Source organism: Emys orbicularis, chromosome 2 (genome assembly GCF_028017835.1).
Source record: "Emys orbicularis isolate rEmyOrb1 chromosome 2, rEmyOrb1.hap1, whole genome shotgun sequence".
NCBI lineage: Eukaryota > Metazoa > Chordata > Testudines > Emydidae > Emys > Emys orbicularis.
The window spans coordinates 216,137,699-216,151,881 of NC_088684.1; the positions used below are offsets into that span (position 1 = coordinate 216,137,699).

The window sequence follows — 14,183 nt, forward strand, 5'->3', positions numbered from 1 at the left end:
CTGAACAAGCCTGATCTCGTCAGAATTCTGCATAGGCAACAATAGGTATTACTTGCCCCTTCTTGTAGGAGGAACGTTTTGACCTCTCTGACTTACGCCAAGTCTCATCTGGGGAGAAGCTAGGATTTATATAGCTTCTTTGCCCACCATGTAAGTGCTTTGCTGAATCAGAGTTTTATTGAATCACCCTTGGAACTGATCTTTCAGTTGGACATTCATCAGTTACGCTCTGGAAACCACAAATTAAAAGACCTCAAATCCCATAAAGTTGATAAAAATGTAAGAAATAATTAGGTAATTCAAACCCAACTGGAAACCAGAATAATAACCCCTTAGGCACAAATACTATTGACAGAACCTGAACAGAGAGTGGGAGTTAGTGTGTGTTGCTTTATGTGAATACATATAGGTATTAAACAATTAAAATGGCTACAGTGCTGCAAAATAATCTTTGTAAAGAAGCTCCTCTCTAGGATAGCATCAGACAATGCCTGCAGTATGGCCACTGATTTTCTTCAGAGCAGAGGTGCGCGGTTATTTGAAGCATTGAAATGAGTTCCACGTGGCCATTTTGTTTCCCACCTCTCTTTTTTTGTTCCCCACCACACAGGTGAAGGAAGGGGTTTTGAGATCGCTCAAGGTCGGCTTGGGCCAGGCCGTATTCACCACTGCATGAGATCCATAGGTGCAGCTGAATCTGCTCTACAGATAATGTGTGAGCGTGCAGCTCAGAGGGTGACCTTTGGGAAGAAACTGTACCAGCATGTAAGCACACTACCTCTTTGCCTAGTTTGCTATGAATACCCCTTTGCTTAGCTCATGTGGAAGCTTGGGATTCTAACATCCACAGTAACAATCACTCTAGAAAAGGTTGAGATGTCAGGCAGCATTACACATAATCGCCAATTCCCATCAACTCTGGAGATACTGTAGGTTAAATATCTGTCTCAGATAGGAAAGAAAATACTAAGGCTGGGAGAGTCTCAGTTTTGATTGTGCCAAGATCTGCAATCTGAGTGAATTCCTATAGTTGTTTTCCTAACAAGTACTAAAGCCCCATTCACTGTATTTAAATACACATTTTGTAGCAGAGTTTTGGCTGGTTTTCTCTGATCAGCATGGACCAGGACTCCAGAGGCAGGGCTGGTCTGCAAACCCTGGACTTGTTTCCGCAGGCACAATTTGCATTCACCATTATTGGGCACTTGGCTGTCTAGCCTTGACTTGTGGGCCCAGTCAGAGACTGGGCACTGTGTGATCATAGCCAGAAAATAACTTCATTTTTGCCAGTGCAAATCAATGTTAAGGCCAGGCTGAGTATTTGGCCTGATCTGCCAGGCATTCCTTCCTGACAGCATTTGCCTGTTTTGCTATGTCTGTAAATTGATGTGCTGAAGACTTCCTTTGGTTGGCAGACATCAAGTATTTCTGGGTCTCGGCCAAGCAGACACAAATGTTTGTTTGTCTTTTTTCCACAAAGTAAAGGCTTGGGAAGAAGGAAGTGATTGCAGCAGATTCTAGAAAATGGTTATACAGAACTGATATCATTAGAAATAGCTGTATAAGCGTCTCAGCACATCACATGGAACAATTAAACACAAAACTAAAGTACTACCGTTAGCATGTCCAACAGTGGAATCACCAAGTGCACACGTGGTCAGAGTCCCTTTCAAATAAACAAAGGAAGTTAGGCTTTGTCTCCAGTGGCAAGTGACGACGGTGTGAACAGCGCGTTGGTATCAGGAGCGCTCTCCTGCCCACAACACTAACATAGGCTTAGAAACAAGAATGTGGGGTAAAATTATTGGGCCAGATCCTCAGCTACATTGACTTACACTAACTGAGGCTGTGGCCGGCTGTGTTCACAAAAGGTGCAAAATGGAATTTTTATCATTTGTGAATAGCCCAGATGCTGTTCCCCCTGAAGGGCAGCCTCAGACAGGAAAGACTTAGCACAGAAGGGCTGTTATCAAGGTCTTAAATTACTGCAAACAAGCTGAGCTTGTGCAATTGACTATAGTGGGACTAGTAATACATTGGCAAAAATAGTAAAGGGCAAATGCACTAAGAACCACAGCACAACTGTTTCCCTAGGTTGCCCTCCCCCCCCAGATTTGGACATTTGCGATAACTAATTGAACTTAGTCCCTGACACTTTTTTTTTGGCGTGTCATGGAAGGACTTTGCAGGGAGGTGGGTTTGAACAGGTAGTAATAGCAACGAGAGGAGGTGCAAGTAGGGGAGAAGTAGGCAACACTACTAGAGCATGAGGGGAGTGGGGAGTCTGAGTAGCAAGCAGGCAGGTGCACAGAGCCAGAGCAATGGGAAGAGCCAAACAAGTGAGGAGGGGCAGTTGGGTGGTTCTTTTCTCTAGGGTTACCATATTTCAGCAAGCAAAAAAGAGGACGGGAGGAGCCCTGCCCTAGCCCCGCCCCTGCCCCTCCCACTTCCCGCCCCCCTCAGAACCCCCAACCCTCCCCCCGTTCCTTGTCCCCTGACTGCCCCCTCCTGGGACCCCTGCCCCTAACTGCCCCCCAGGACTCCACCCCCTACCTAAGCCTCCCTGCCTCTTGTCCCCTGACTGCCCCCTCCTGAGACCCTCCCCCCATCCTAACTGGCCCCCTAGGACCCTACCCCCTACCTGTACCCTGATTGCCCCAACCCTTATCCACACCCCCACCCCCAGACAGACCCCCGGGACTCCCACGCCCCATCCAACCACTCCCCACGCCCTGACAGCCCCCCCCAGAACTCCCGACCCATCTAAACCCCTCTGCTCCCTGTCCCCTGACTGCTCCGATCCCTCTCCCCACCCCTGCCCCCTGACAGCCCCCTCCGCTCCTTGTCCCCTGACTACCCCTCCTGGGACCCCTGCTCCTAACTGCCCTCCAGAACCCCACCCCCTACCTAAGCCTCCCTGTTCCTTGTCCCCTAACTGCCCCCTCCTAAGACTCTCCCCCACCCTAACTGCCCCCCAGGACCCTACCCCCTACCTGTACCCTGACTGCCCAAAACCTTCTCCACCCCCCCCAAAAGCCCCCCCCGAACTCCCGACCCCCCCCCCCGTCTCTTGACTGCCTCCTCCAAAATCTCCCTGCCCCTTCTCCTGCCCCCTGGCCCCCTTACCCTGCCGCTCAGAACATGGTGTTGGGCTCTGTGCGGAGCCGGACACGTGGCTGCGCTCCCCAGCGCAACACACAACCCGGTCCCTGCCCCCGCACAGTGCTGCCGGAGCGGGGGAGAAGGAGAAGTGGGGGGAGGAGGAGCTGCCGAGGCCCGATGCAAACGGCCCGGCCGGCCGGCCGGCTCAGAGTGCGGGGGCGGGGAGGAGGAGCTCTACAGCTGCTCCGGAGTCCAGCCCGGCAAGCTGCGGGGGAAGGGCTCTGGCTGCCAGAGCCCCATGCGAGCGGCTGACTTTCCTGGAGCCCTCCCAGCCGCGCCTCGCTCTGCCTGGGGGGGAAAATCCCAGACATTTTTAGTGATTTGCAAATTCCCCCCCATGCTATTTTTAACACAAAAAGGAGGACATGTCCGGGTAAATCCAGATGAATGGTAACCCTATTTTCTCTCTCTTTTTAGATTCTAGTGTAAGAGCAGAACCACAGCAACTCTGAGGCTGGATATTGCCCGTCACATCCACGAAGACACACTGCCATCTCTCTGTCCACTTAGGCCTTGGGCTTAAGGGGTCGGTAGTTGGATGAGAAAAGCTTTTATTAGTTGACTGTGTGTCTAGTTAGTTTTAATTTATGGTTCTCTCATATGTAGAAGAAGTGGGCTGATTTTCAGAAGTGCTGAGTACACATGATCAGCCCGCTTCTATCCAGGAGCCTTATTTAAACATCCAGCATTGAAAACTTTGCAAGTGTATAGCTAAGAGAGGCAAAGGGTTGTTCTGGAAACCCGGATGATGTTGGTCTGTTTCATGCCCCCAGTTTTCTCTTTATGTCTCTACAGGAGGTTGTTGCCCATTGGATTGCTGAAAGCCGCATTGCTATTGAGCAGGCCCGATTGCTTACACTGAAAGCAGCCAGCAGCATTGATACCAAGGGCAGTGCACAAGCAAGGAAAGAGGTAAGCAGGGTTGGGGTTGGTTTTTTTTTTGGTCATTGAGGGGAAAAAATTAAAGTAATAAAGGACCCACTTTCAGGATTCGCTCCTATCTTAATAGAGCTGGTGGAAATTTTTTGACAAACCCCAGCCTGTTTATGGAAGAGCACACTTTCACAGAAAATTCAATTTTCCATTTATTTTTTAACAAGATATTTTTTCCAGTTGTCAAAAAAAAATGGCGAACTTGCTGTGTTTTGAAAAATAGAACTTGGGTGTTTTGTTTTTTAATTTCCTGGCACCTCCTTGCCCTTTTCCAATCAGTTCTGCTTAATAGATTTATCCCAGTGAATCCAGCAAAAGAAATACCAGGGGAAATTCTGAAATCAGAGTCACTTCATTGTCTTAAATCTGTGCTCTCTTGCCCCTCCTGTGCAAAAGCTTGATATTTTTGGTCACTACTGTTTATTAGCCACTTAGAACAGGTTAAAGATGCCCAGTCATTGATGGATATTGGTAATCTTTTACCGGATATATTTATTTATGTTCCAGGTGAAATCATTACTTGTTACTCTAAGCCTAAAGGTGTAAATGGGGTGGAGTGCATTTGGATGGCCTAGAGGATAGGTACAGAACCTTACTCTCTAATGGCACAATCCTGCATGGTGCGAAGTACCCCACCTTTCTTTGGGAGCTAGCACCTTGCAACAATTATTTGAATATAGCCCAAATTTGATATGACATGTTAGTCCAATTTCTAGAAGTGTCCCCATCATAGGACAAAGCAGTTGGCAGTCTTTGAGAGACCAAGAATTGAGTGTGTCCAAAGACTGAATAACCTTTTGTAGCCACTCAGGTCATTCCTGAAGGTCAGGGTATAGTCACATTAAAGGTGGAGTGGAAGCTTGCAATCCCAAATCCTTGAGTTGTGGCAAATGCACAGCTTGTTGCAATCCAGCTCTTGGAACTGGGCCTGTGGAAAAAACAGGACCAGAGCTGTGTGAAATTCCCATTTCCTACACCCCTTATGGTGGAAAACTCCTACATTCAGGTTTGTTTGTTTTGTTAAAATACAGATAGCTATGATCAAGGTGGTTGCACCCAGAGCTGTCCTTAAAGTGGTGGACTATGCAATCCAAGTTTGTGGAGGAGCTGGAGTTTCTCAGGATTTTCCTTTGGCTCGTATGTGAGTAGGAGGGATATCTATCCCATGTTTCTCAAACACTAGCAGTATTTCCCCTTTCTTGTCAAACTGGTTAAAAGGCTCTGCATTTCAGGTCGGATTGAGCCAAATTCTGCTGGGACTGGAGCTGGGCAGTTTCTTTTTGGCAAGTAATTTGATTTAAAAAAAAAATGCAGTTTCAACAGACCCAAAACTATGTGACTTTTCATCAAGTTTGTCAGATAGTTTTGACTACCCCAAAATACTCTAAATGGTTTAGTAATTTCAAAAACATGAAATTTTGACCCAACCTCAAAATTTTGTTTCAACCTCAGGCATTTTCAGAAAAGCAAATGACTAGATTTTTAAAGGTTGAGGAGTGGGGGAGATAGCCAGCTCCCTGATCACCTTTAGCCCAGGGGTTAGGACAATCTCATGGGATATCGGAGACCCAAGTTCAATTCCTCCCTCTGCCTACTGAGGGATTTGAACTTTAGTCTCACATTGCAGCAGCATGTCTTAGCCACTGGGCTCTGGGTCATTCTGTCAAAACTGTTTCACTTATTTATAAACAGTAACTAGAGTAGGGACTTGAATGTGGGTCTCCAATATCCTAGGTAAGCCCTAAATTCAAGTCCCTACTCTAGTTACTGTTTATAAATAAGTGAAACAGTTTTGACAGAATGACCCAGAGCCCAGTGGCTAAGACATGCTGCTGCTCTTTTGATTTTTGACAAACTTAGGCTTGGTCTACACTCACCCCCCAAATCGAACTAAGGTACGCAACTTCAGCTACGTGAATAACGTAGCTGAAGTTCGAAGTACCTTAGTTCGATCTTACCTCCGTCCACACGCGGCAGGCAGGCTCCCCCGTCGACTCCGCGGTACTCCTCTCGTCTAGCTGGAGTACCGCAGTCGACGGCGAGCACTTCCTGGTTCGACTTATCGCGTCTTGTCTGGACGCGATAAGTCGAACCCAGAACTTCGATTGCCAGCCGCCGAACTAGCGGCTGGGTGTAGACATACCCTTAGAATTCCATTTTCAGTTTGATCCAAAATGATTTTTTTTTTTTTTTGGTGCAACTGCCAGTGAATGGAACAATCCATTATCTGCCCAGCTCTAACCCTGCTGTACTCTTGCACCTCCATTGAAATCAGTGGGGCTGCATCTGAAAGCAGAATTTTGTCTCCTGTACTCAAAGGCATTATGCCACTTCAGAGTAGAGGTGAAATACAAAATAAAATTTATTCAGTTAAGACAGAAGGGACTATTGTAATCTACTCGCACTTCCTGCATAATATGCACTGGAATTTCACCCAGTGATTCTTGCATTGATCTCTATAACTTGGGGTTGAACTAGTGTGTCTTACCAAGACTGGATCTTCTGATGACTCAGTGATGGAGAATCTACATTTTACACAATATTTTTCTAAAACCAACTCCAGCTAATCTGTCACGTGAGGGGGCTCAGTCCAGAAGAGGAGCTTTGAAGAGAGTGATATATTCATCCTTTCCCCCTTACAAAGTTAATCTATCAATCTGAGCAGAATCTGCCCTAGAGCTAGAGTAAAGTTTACTTCCAAAGCTGGGTCTTCAGGGTCAGTTCAGAGTGCTTTTGCCAACCTTATTTAAGGACTTAACATGTAACCCTTTGTCTCTGCAATAGAGCACCGTACTGTTGACAATGAAAATATCCCTTATACCTGCTGCACTTATGATCCCAGCAGCTAAGTAGAAGTTTGAAAAATAGATAGTGTGTCCTGAAGCTTGTCAGTACCAGGTTCTGTTATCAGAGCACTAAGTCACAGTTTAGAGGCCAGCAATAGCTGCCAAGGCAGCTATACCATGCCATCCTTTGGCAATCAAGGAGCAGTGATGGACTCACTCCACTACAAGACATGGGCACAGGCTACTCCTGTTTCAATATTGCTTCTCTCATAGCTGGCTTAGATGTGTCAGTTTGCTCTCATCTATGGGCCAAAATACAATTCTGATTTCAGAGGCACACACGCCCTACTGATGGCAATAGCACATTGTTTGAGAATAGACCAGTGCAATGGAATGGGGATTCCTGGTTCACGTCCCAGCTTTCCCTGTGATCTTGGGCAAGGCACTTTGTTTCCACTCTCATCCTCTTAATAAGACAGCACCTGCTTCAAGACCTGTTTGTATAATACCCATCACCATGGGAGGGAGCCTAGTCCCCATGGGTCATCCAGGTAGTACTGTAATATAACAGTGCATTTCCAGAGTTAGAAGTGAGACTTAAGTGTAGTTCTCCCCCTCTAGGGGCCAGACATGAGGTTGCATGGCCAGAGTGTGATGTACTCTGCACTGCAATTAGGGGGGCCCATCCCAGCTGGCTTCCACTAAGGGGCTGTTTAACTACAGTGTAAGATGCTGGAGGGTCCCAGACCACAGGCTGCAGCCCAAGCCTGAACAGCTACACTGCAGTCAAATAGCCCCTTAGCCTGAGTCCAAGTCAGCTGACAGGGGCCAGCCCACAGTGGTTAATGGCAATGTACACATACACACCTTTCACCTTGGTGCTGGTTCCATCCCCCTAAAGGTTACTACTTCCCCCCCCCAAAAAAACCACCCATGATTGAGGACCTCTCTCTGACAACATAACATCTACTGCTTGCGGTGAAAGGACAGATCCAGTTGCTCAGAGGCAGTAGCAGACAAGTCTATAGCTGACCTACATGGGGACTAAAAACAGCAGCTAGCATGACTACAGTTGATACCCAAGGGAACTGTAGCAGCTTGGGTGTAGTGAAAAGGAAATGGTACTTAAGAGTTGTAGAAGGATAAATGGCTCTATTCCCAACATAGCACCAGTTAACTTGTGGTGGGAGGGATAGTTCAGTGGTTTGAGCATTGGCCTGCTAAACCCAGGGTTGTAAATTCAATCCTTGAGGGGGCCATTTGGGGATTGGTCCTGCTTTGAGTAGGGGGTTGGAATAGATGACATCCTAAGGTCCCTTCCAACCCTGATATTCTAACTTCAGGGCTCTGTGTATCTGAAATCTCTAAACAGGCTGCTTACATTACAGTAAAAACTGATTCATCATCTGGCAGTGCAAATAGGATAGGCTCTTCCCCCAGGCAATTGCCAGCAGACGTGGAAGGGCTTGCTTCCTAAATCAGTTTGACGCTGGCTTTTCCAAGTGCTCCGATCCTGTAAATGCATAAAAAAAGCTCCTGGCTTCCTAGCTGGATTTAGTCTTGAAGAATTTCCAGCTTGGATTGACTCCTGTTTCTTCTAGGCTACTGCTACTCATTAAGAGTGGCTCCTTCCCTATAACCAGTTCTGTTCAAACAATTCTAGCAACACAAGTTTCTTTATTTCATGTATTAAGGAAACAGCCTACTTTAGGTTTTTACTGAGAAGACATGTAACTATAAAAGAAAATCTTGGGGTGCATTTTTTTGCTGTCACATACCAAGCCACACTATTAGGTGCTGGCACTGCAGGCTCTAAAATACACACTAATTTCAGAACATCATCTTACACAGGTTTGCCTTTATTCGGACCCTACGAATAGCTGATGGGCCTGATGAAGTTCACCTCTCAGCAATTGCAAAACTGGAACTACGGGACAAAGCCAAGCAACTGACCTCAAAAATGTAATAAAGTTTAGTCGAGTTGTACAATAGCATTACTTCTGTTTTATAAGGAATATCTCCGAATGATTTAGAGGGGGGGCAACACTGAGGGTATTTGAACTAAAATTACCTATATTTTTAATATTTACCAAAATGTTAATTTTCTACATTCTACACTGATAAGTTTAATAGTTCAAGGGTAACTTGAATTTGTTTTGCTTAGAGGTACCTGAGTCCTAAGCTGCTAAATAACATTTTTCCAGTTAATCTTCCAGCTAGTGACCTGAAAGGTTACTTTATCAAGCCCTTAGTTGTTCTTATGTTGTACTGATGTTCTCTCAATCAAGGCCTCTATGAAGCTGTCTGTCGAATGTTATGTTTGTGAAATGGTTTCACTTAAGGCACTGCATCCAGCTAAAGCTTGCAGTTTACGGTTTGAGATTTAAAGTGTCACTAATGCATTGAATAAGTCTGAATAAAAGATTTCTCCCACAACAGTCCAATGCTGCTGCTTTGCTCAAGGATCAACAACAGTGTTTAGGGAGACTCCATTTCTTTTAGTATCAGAGGGGTAGCTGTGTTAGTCTGGATCTGTAAAAGCAGCAAAGAGTCCTGTGGCACCTTCTAGACTAACAGAAGTATAGGAACATGAGCTTTCGTGGGTGAATGCCCACTTCTTCGGATGCACTCACGAAAGCTCATGCTCCTATACGTCTGTTAGTCTAGAAGGTGCCACAGGACTCTTTGCTGCTTTTACATTTCTTTTAGGTCATTCCTAAAGGCAAAAATCTTAGATAAGGGTTGCTCGTAGCACAAGCCAAAAATGCCTTAAATCTACCGAACGATCCAGCCTACCACTGACAAGTAATAACGGTCTATACCTTGTGTAAAGTCAAGTCTGTAGGAGTTGGGGAGGGGGAGGGGGGGGGAGAGAGAGAGAGAGAGAGAGAATTAAGGAAACAAGAGAAAGCTCTTGCTTGCTCTCAGATTCTAGCCTTGTTCTGGCTGGTTGTAAAGAAACACTTTCTGCAGCTCTTCAGCAGTGTAGTGACAGACAGGCATCATATAGGACATTGAATATTGATTTTACTATGCATCACTTATTAACATATCAAGTTTTAGAAGGAACTATTAGTTAGGGAGCAAGTGTTGCAGGCCACACAAACTCAGTCCAGAATGTGGGTATTCATTCAGCAAAGCCTCCATTGCTGCTACTCATGCTATTAAGTGTACACTGCTACTTATACTCTGCTAGCTTGATGAGAGTCTATACACAGGCAGAGGGATCATACTCAAGCTTGTAGCGTAGAGGTAGCCATCCCCTATGCCAATGGCATGTGTTCAGTAGACCAGACTGTGACCTCAGCAAAACCATACCACTGAATATTAAAGGACAGATTCTTTCCTCATGTGCACATATTTACAGACAAAGGTAAAATTTCATCCATTTTTTAGTTATGGCCATAATAATGGCACTTTACCCAGCTGAACTTAACAATGAATATGGAAGGTCAATGTTGCTAACATTGCTAATAACTGAGGTTATGCATAGTTTTTAGCTGTGTATTGGACTGCATCTCCACAGCTCCAGGCTGTGGTGACCCAGTACTTTTTTGTATAATTAAAAGATCAAAGGGGCAATATAATTTTGACTTGTGCTGCATTTATCCGAATTGCTCTAATAGACACCTGCTTAATATTTTCTGGACTCTTTCCTTGGGGATTGGCTGATTATTGCATTCCACCAGCACCCACTAGAAATATTTGTTCTGTTAAATACCAGAAATGGAAGAATATGGTCAGTTTTTACACCTCTACCTGCATTTATAAGTTAGAGTATGTTACTATCTGAGTTTTTACACATTACTCTGGAATTTGCTCTAGTTTTAGTGTCCAGGGTATAGGACTTTCTCCTTTGTCAGACATTTTCTGGGTGATAAAATACTTAGAATACACAAATTCCTTCAATACATTTTTTCCAGTCACTCAAGAACAACCCTCTCTCAGAAGTACGGTCTAGCTGGCTGCTCTAGAATTCTAACCATTTCCAAGAAGGAAGAAACATTCCATTAATAGAAAAGCTTTGTCTCATTAACAAGGCTCAATTCCCTTTATTTTTAAAATTTTATGTACATATGAGTGATCTGTATAATGTACATTCAATATAGAAAGCTTTTATATATTGGATAATGTATAGAACATTTCACAATTACACTAGGTTCTTACATACCAGGTTGACTTTTTTTTTTTTTTTTTTTTGCTGAAGTGTTTTCAATTTGGTAAAGCCAGTTATACATACAAGTGTCTAATGTGGTTTGATCTCAGGAAGATAATGTTAATGATTAAGGACATCAGTGAACCGGTGCAGGGACAAACCTCTAGTAAGTCATTGTTCAATGAGAATGATCATGTCAGGACTTGGAGCAGAGGAGGAAAATGCCCTGTTAGTGGGGATGGTGGGGGTCAAGTGACTTAGTCCAATTCTTCTAGACTGTAGTTCAACTCCAGTCATGCTAATTCATAAAATATAAAAACTAGGAAAAAGTTGTTTGATTCACAGTCTTGTAAACAAATAGAAAGGAACAAAATGTGCTTACGTACAACAAGAAAAAAAATTCTTGTGTACCCATTTGGGCTGATCCTTAGAGTGCTTTCTTATGTTACAATGTGACAGACTCACTGACTTTTTTCCCCTAAAAAAAATATATTCATAGAAAAAGGAATAACACTGTCAGGAAACAATTGGAAAGGCAGTAAGAGTTCATTTCAAAGCATCAGACGGAGGAAAGTGCTGTTCCTCATCACTGGCCAGTCTGCCTTTAAAAGTCTTTCATGGGTATTTCAAATCCCTTAGCTGGTATCTCCCAATTCATTGTCTACAGGGGGTGGTACACTGGGCATTACAGAGGATGTCGTTCCTGCAGTAAGGTAGCCAGCAACTCCAGGGCCTGGGGGGGAGGAGAGGAAAGAGAGAAAGAAAAAAATATTGATAATTAGTTTTAATATAATGAAATGGCTGTTCTCTATACTTATTACTCAGAATCACCCTTGTTAAAATTGTCATCTTTGAAAATACTGAGACACACAGTTTGATTGACCTTATAGTTTTGTTAACCTTAATAAGGAGGCCATCTGTTTTATGGTTTTTATTTTTAAGCCTTGCCATTAGGAATGGAGGATAAATCTCATTTATAGCTGTAGTCTGAGAGCCTAGGAAATTCCTAGGATTTGTGCTTAAGGAAACAGAGATGGCATGTTCATATATTTGAGAGTCTGAAGTTTAATAAATCTAATGCGCTAAGTACCACTAGACAACAAGGAACAAACCAAAAAAACCCAGAAAAATCAATTCCAGCCAAATGGAAGAGAAACTGACAAAATAAAGTGACCTAATGATAACTATCAGAGGGGTAGTCGTGTTAGTCCTGTGGCATCCAACGAAGTGGGTATTCACCCACGAAAGCTTATGCTCCAATACGTCTGTTAGTCTATAAGGTGCCACAGGAGTCTTTGCTGCTAATGATAACTAGTATTCAGATATTTTATAACCCGGGGTCGGCAACCTTTCAGAAGTGGTGTGCCGAGTCTTCATTTATTCACTCTAATTTAAGGTTTCGCGTGCCAGTAATACATTTTAACGTTTTTAGAAGGTCTCTATGTCTATATTAAAGAACTAAACTATTGTTGTATGTAAAGTAAACAAGGTTTTTAAAATGTTTCAGAAGCTTCATTTAAAATTAAATTAAAATGCAGATCTTATCAGTTTAGTGCAGTGGTTCTTAACCTGGGGTGCACACCCCCCTTAGGGGTGCGAGATGCCCTTTCTGGGGGTGCGAGACATGCAAGATTTTTTTAGAAGGTAAATCATCGAAAACACAAATTAAGCACAGGCACATAAGTACAACTACTTTGTTTCATCAAGACTATGTATTTATTAACATTATACATTTTTTAACCATTACTGTAATATACAAAGTTTTTAAGCTAACTGTAGTGTAATTTTTGAGAAGTGCTGCAGAGCGCTGGGACCAGGCCAGGAGCAGAGCCCTGGGCTGACTGCCGGTATCCCAGGAGGGCTGAGCAGGGCCGGAGGCCTGGACCCCGGCTGGCAGGGAGACGGGCAGCTGGAACCCCAGACCAGCAGCGAGGTGAGTGGGTCCGGCGACTGGTATCCCACACCAGCAGCAGGCTGAGCGGGGCCGATGGCTGGGACCCCAGACTGGCAGCAGGCTGAGCGGCTCAGCCCACTGCTGGTCTGGGGTTCCGTCCCCCGGCTCCTGCCAACTGGGGTCCTGGCTGCCTGCCCTGCTCAGCCTGCTGCCGGCCAGGGGTTCTGTTCACCCAGGCTGCCAGTGGGCTGAGCGGGGCAGGCGGCCGGGACCCCAGCTGGCAGCAGCATGCCAGTAAAAATCGGCACGCGTGCCGCAGGTTGCCAACCCCTGTTATAACCAGATACCCTCACTCTGGCGTTTATGCTTTCAGATACGACTAGCAGGAACTTCCATTCTTTGGAGGGATAAAGCCATTAAACTGTCTCACTAGCTGGCAATATTTCTATCCCTGTTGAGATGGCATAGCACAACTCCTAGTGCTTCTTTTTCACTTAAAAGGCAGAAAGCATTCAGAATACAAAACAGCACTGCCAAGCCTGAAGAAAGTGAATATTAATGTTCCATCTCCTCAGAAGAAAAGGAAGGTCCCTGTAATTCTTGTTTGGATCAGAGTTTAACAGATCTGCACTCCCTTCCCTTTTAAACAGTAACCTTAGTCTACAGTGGATTTGTCACTAGAGCTTGAAGCTAAAGTCACTGCCACAAAGACTAAATTTTTCCATATGAGAAACCTGGACTCATAGATAGGATCTGGGTGACTCAAGAACAGTAGCCAAGTAAGGACATTACATTTTTATGACACCTCTTGTGTCTTGAGATGATCCAAATGCATCACACCCTTCATGAATCTTGTGAGTAAACAGAGGTAGAAAGTAGTCCACTTTCATGTTCATGAAAAGTTGATATAAAAGCAAAATCAACTGGAGGATGAAGTGTGCAGAGCACAGATTGGTGAAAAGAAGCTGGTTGAGGGCAGGGGAAGTGCAAGGATCCATAGGGCTTTTTCAAAACAAAAAAATCCTACAAAACCCCTTTGTTTTAGAAGTTATAGGGCTTTTTGTTACCCTATATTCAAGGAGTTAGAACTTGTCACACTTAAATCATCAATGAATGTATCCATTTAATTTCCCATCACCTACATAAATACTGAAATCTAAAGTTCTATTCTCAAAACGCAATAGTGTTTCCTTACAGCACACTGACAGCCATGCTGTTTTACATTTCAGAAGAAAAAGGCAAACGTGTGCCA

General features: G+C 44.4%; 2 protein-coding genes across 2 annotated transcripts in view; one reads left to right on the top strand and one right to left on the bottom strand.

Moving 5' to 3' along the window:
• The window catches only part of ACAD11 (acyl-CoA dehydrogenase family member 11), a 59,322-nt gene extending 50,475 nt beyond the window's left edge, over nucleotides 1–8,847 (top strand). The window contains exons 17-20 of the mRNA XM_065399243.1: nucleotides 611–765; nucleotides 3,958–4,074; nucleotides 5,127–5,236; nucleotides 8,733–8,847. Coding sequence (XP_065255315.1) covers nucleotides 611–765; nucleotides 3,958–4,074; nucleotides 5,127–5,236; nucleotides 8,733–8,847 — 497 coding nt within the window. The remainder of the gene's footprint in view (nucleotides 1–610; nucleotides 766–3,957; nucleotides 4,075–5,126; nucleotides 5,237–8,732) is intronic.
• Nucleotides 8,848–11,087: 2,240 nt separating this feature from the next.
• The window catches only part of DNAJC13 (DnaJ heat shock protein family (Hsp40) member C13), a 101,474-nt gene continuing 98,378 nt past the window's right edge, over nucleotides 11,088–14,183 (bottom strand). The window contains exon 57 of the mRNA XM_065397728.1: nucleotides 11,088–11,770. Coding sequence (XP_065253800.1) covers nucleotides 11,673–11,770 — 98 coding nt within the window. The 3' untranslated portion in view covers nucleotides 11,088–11,672. The remainder of the gene's footprint in view (nucleotides 11,771–14,183) is intronic.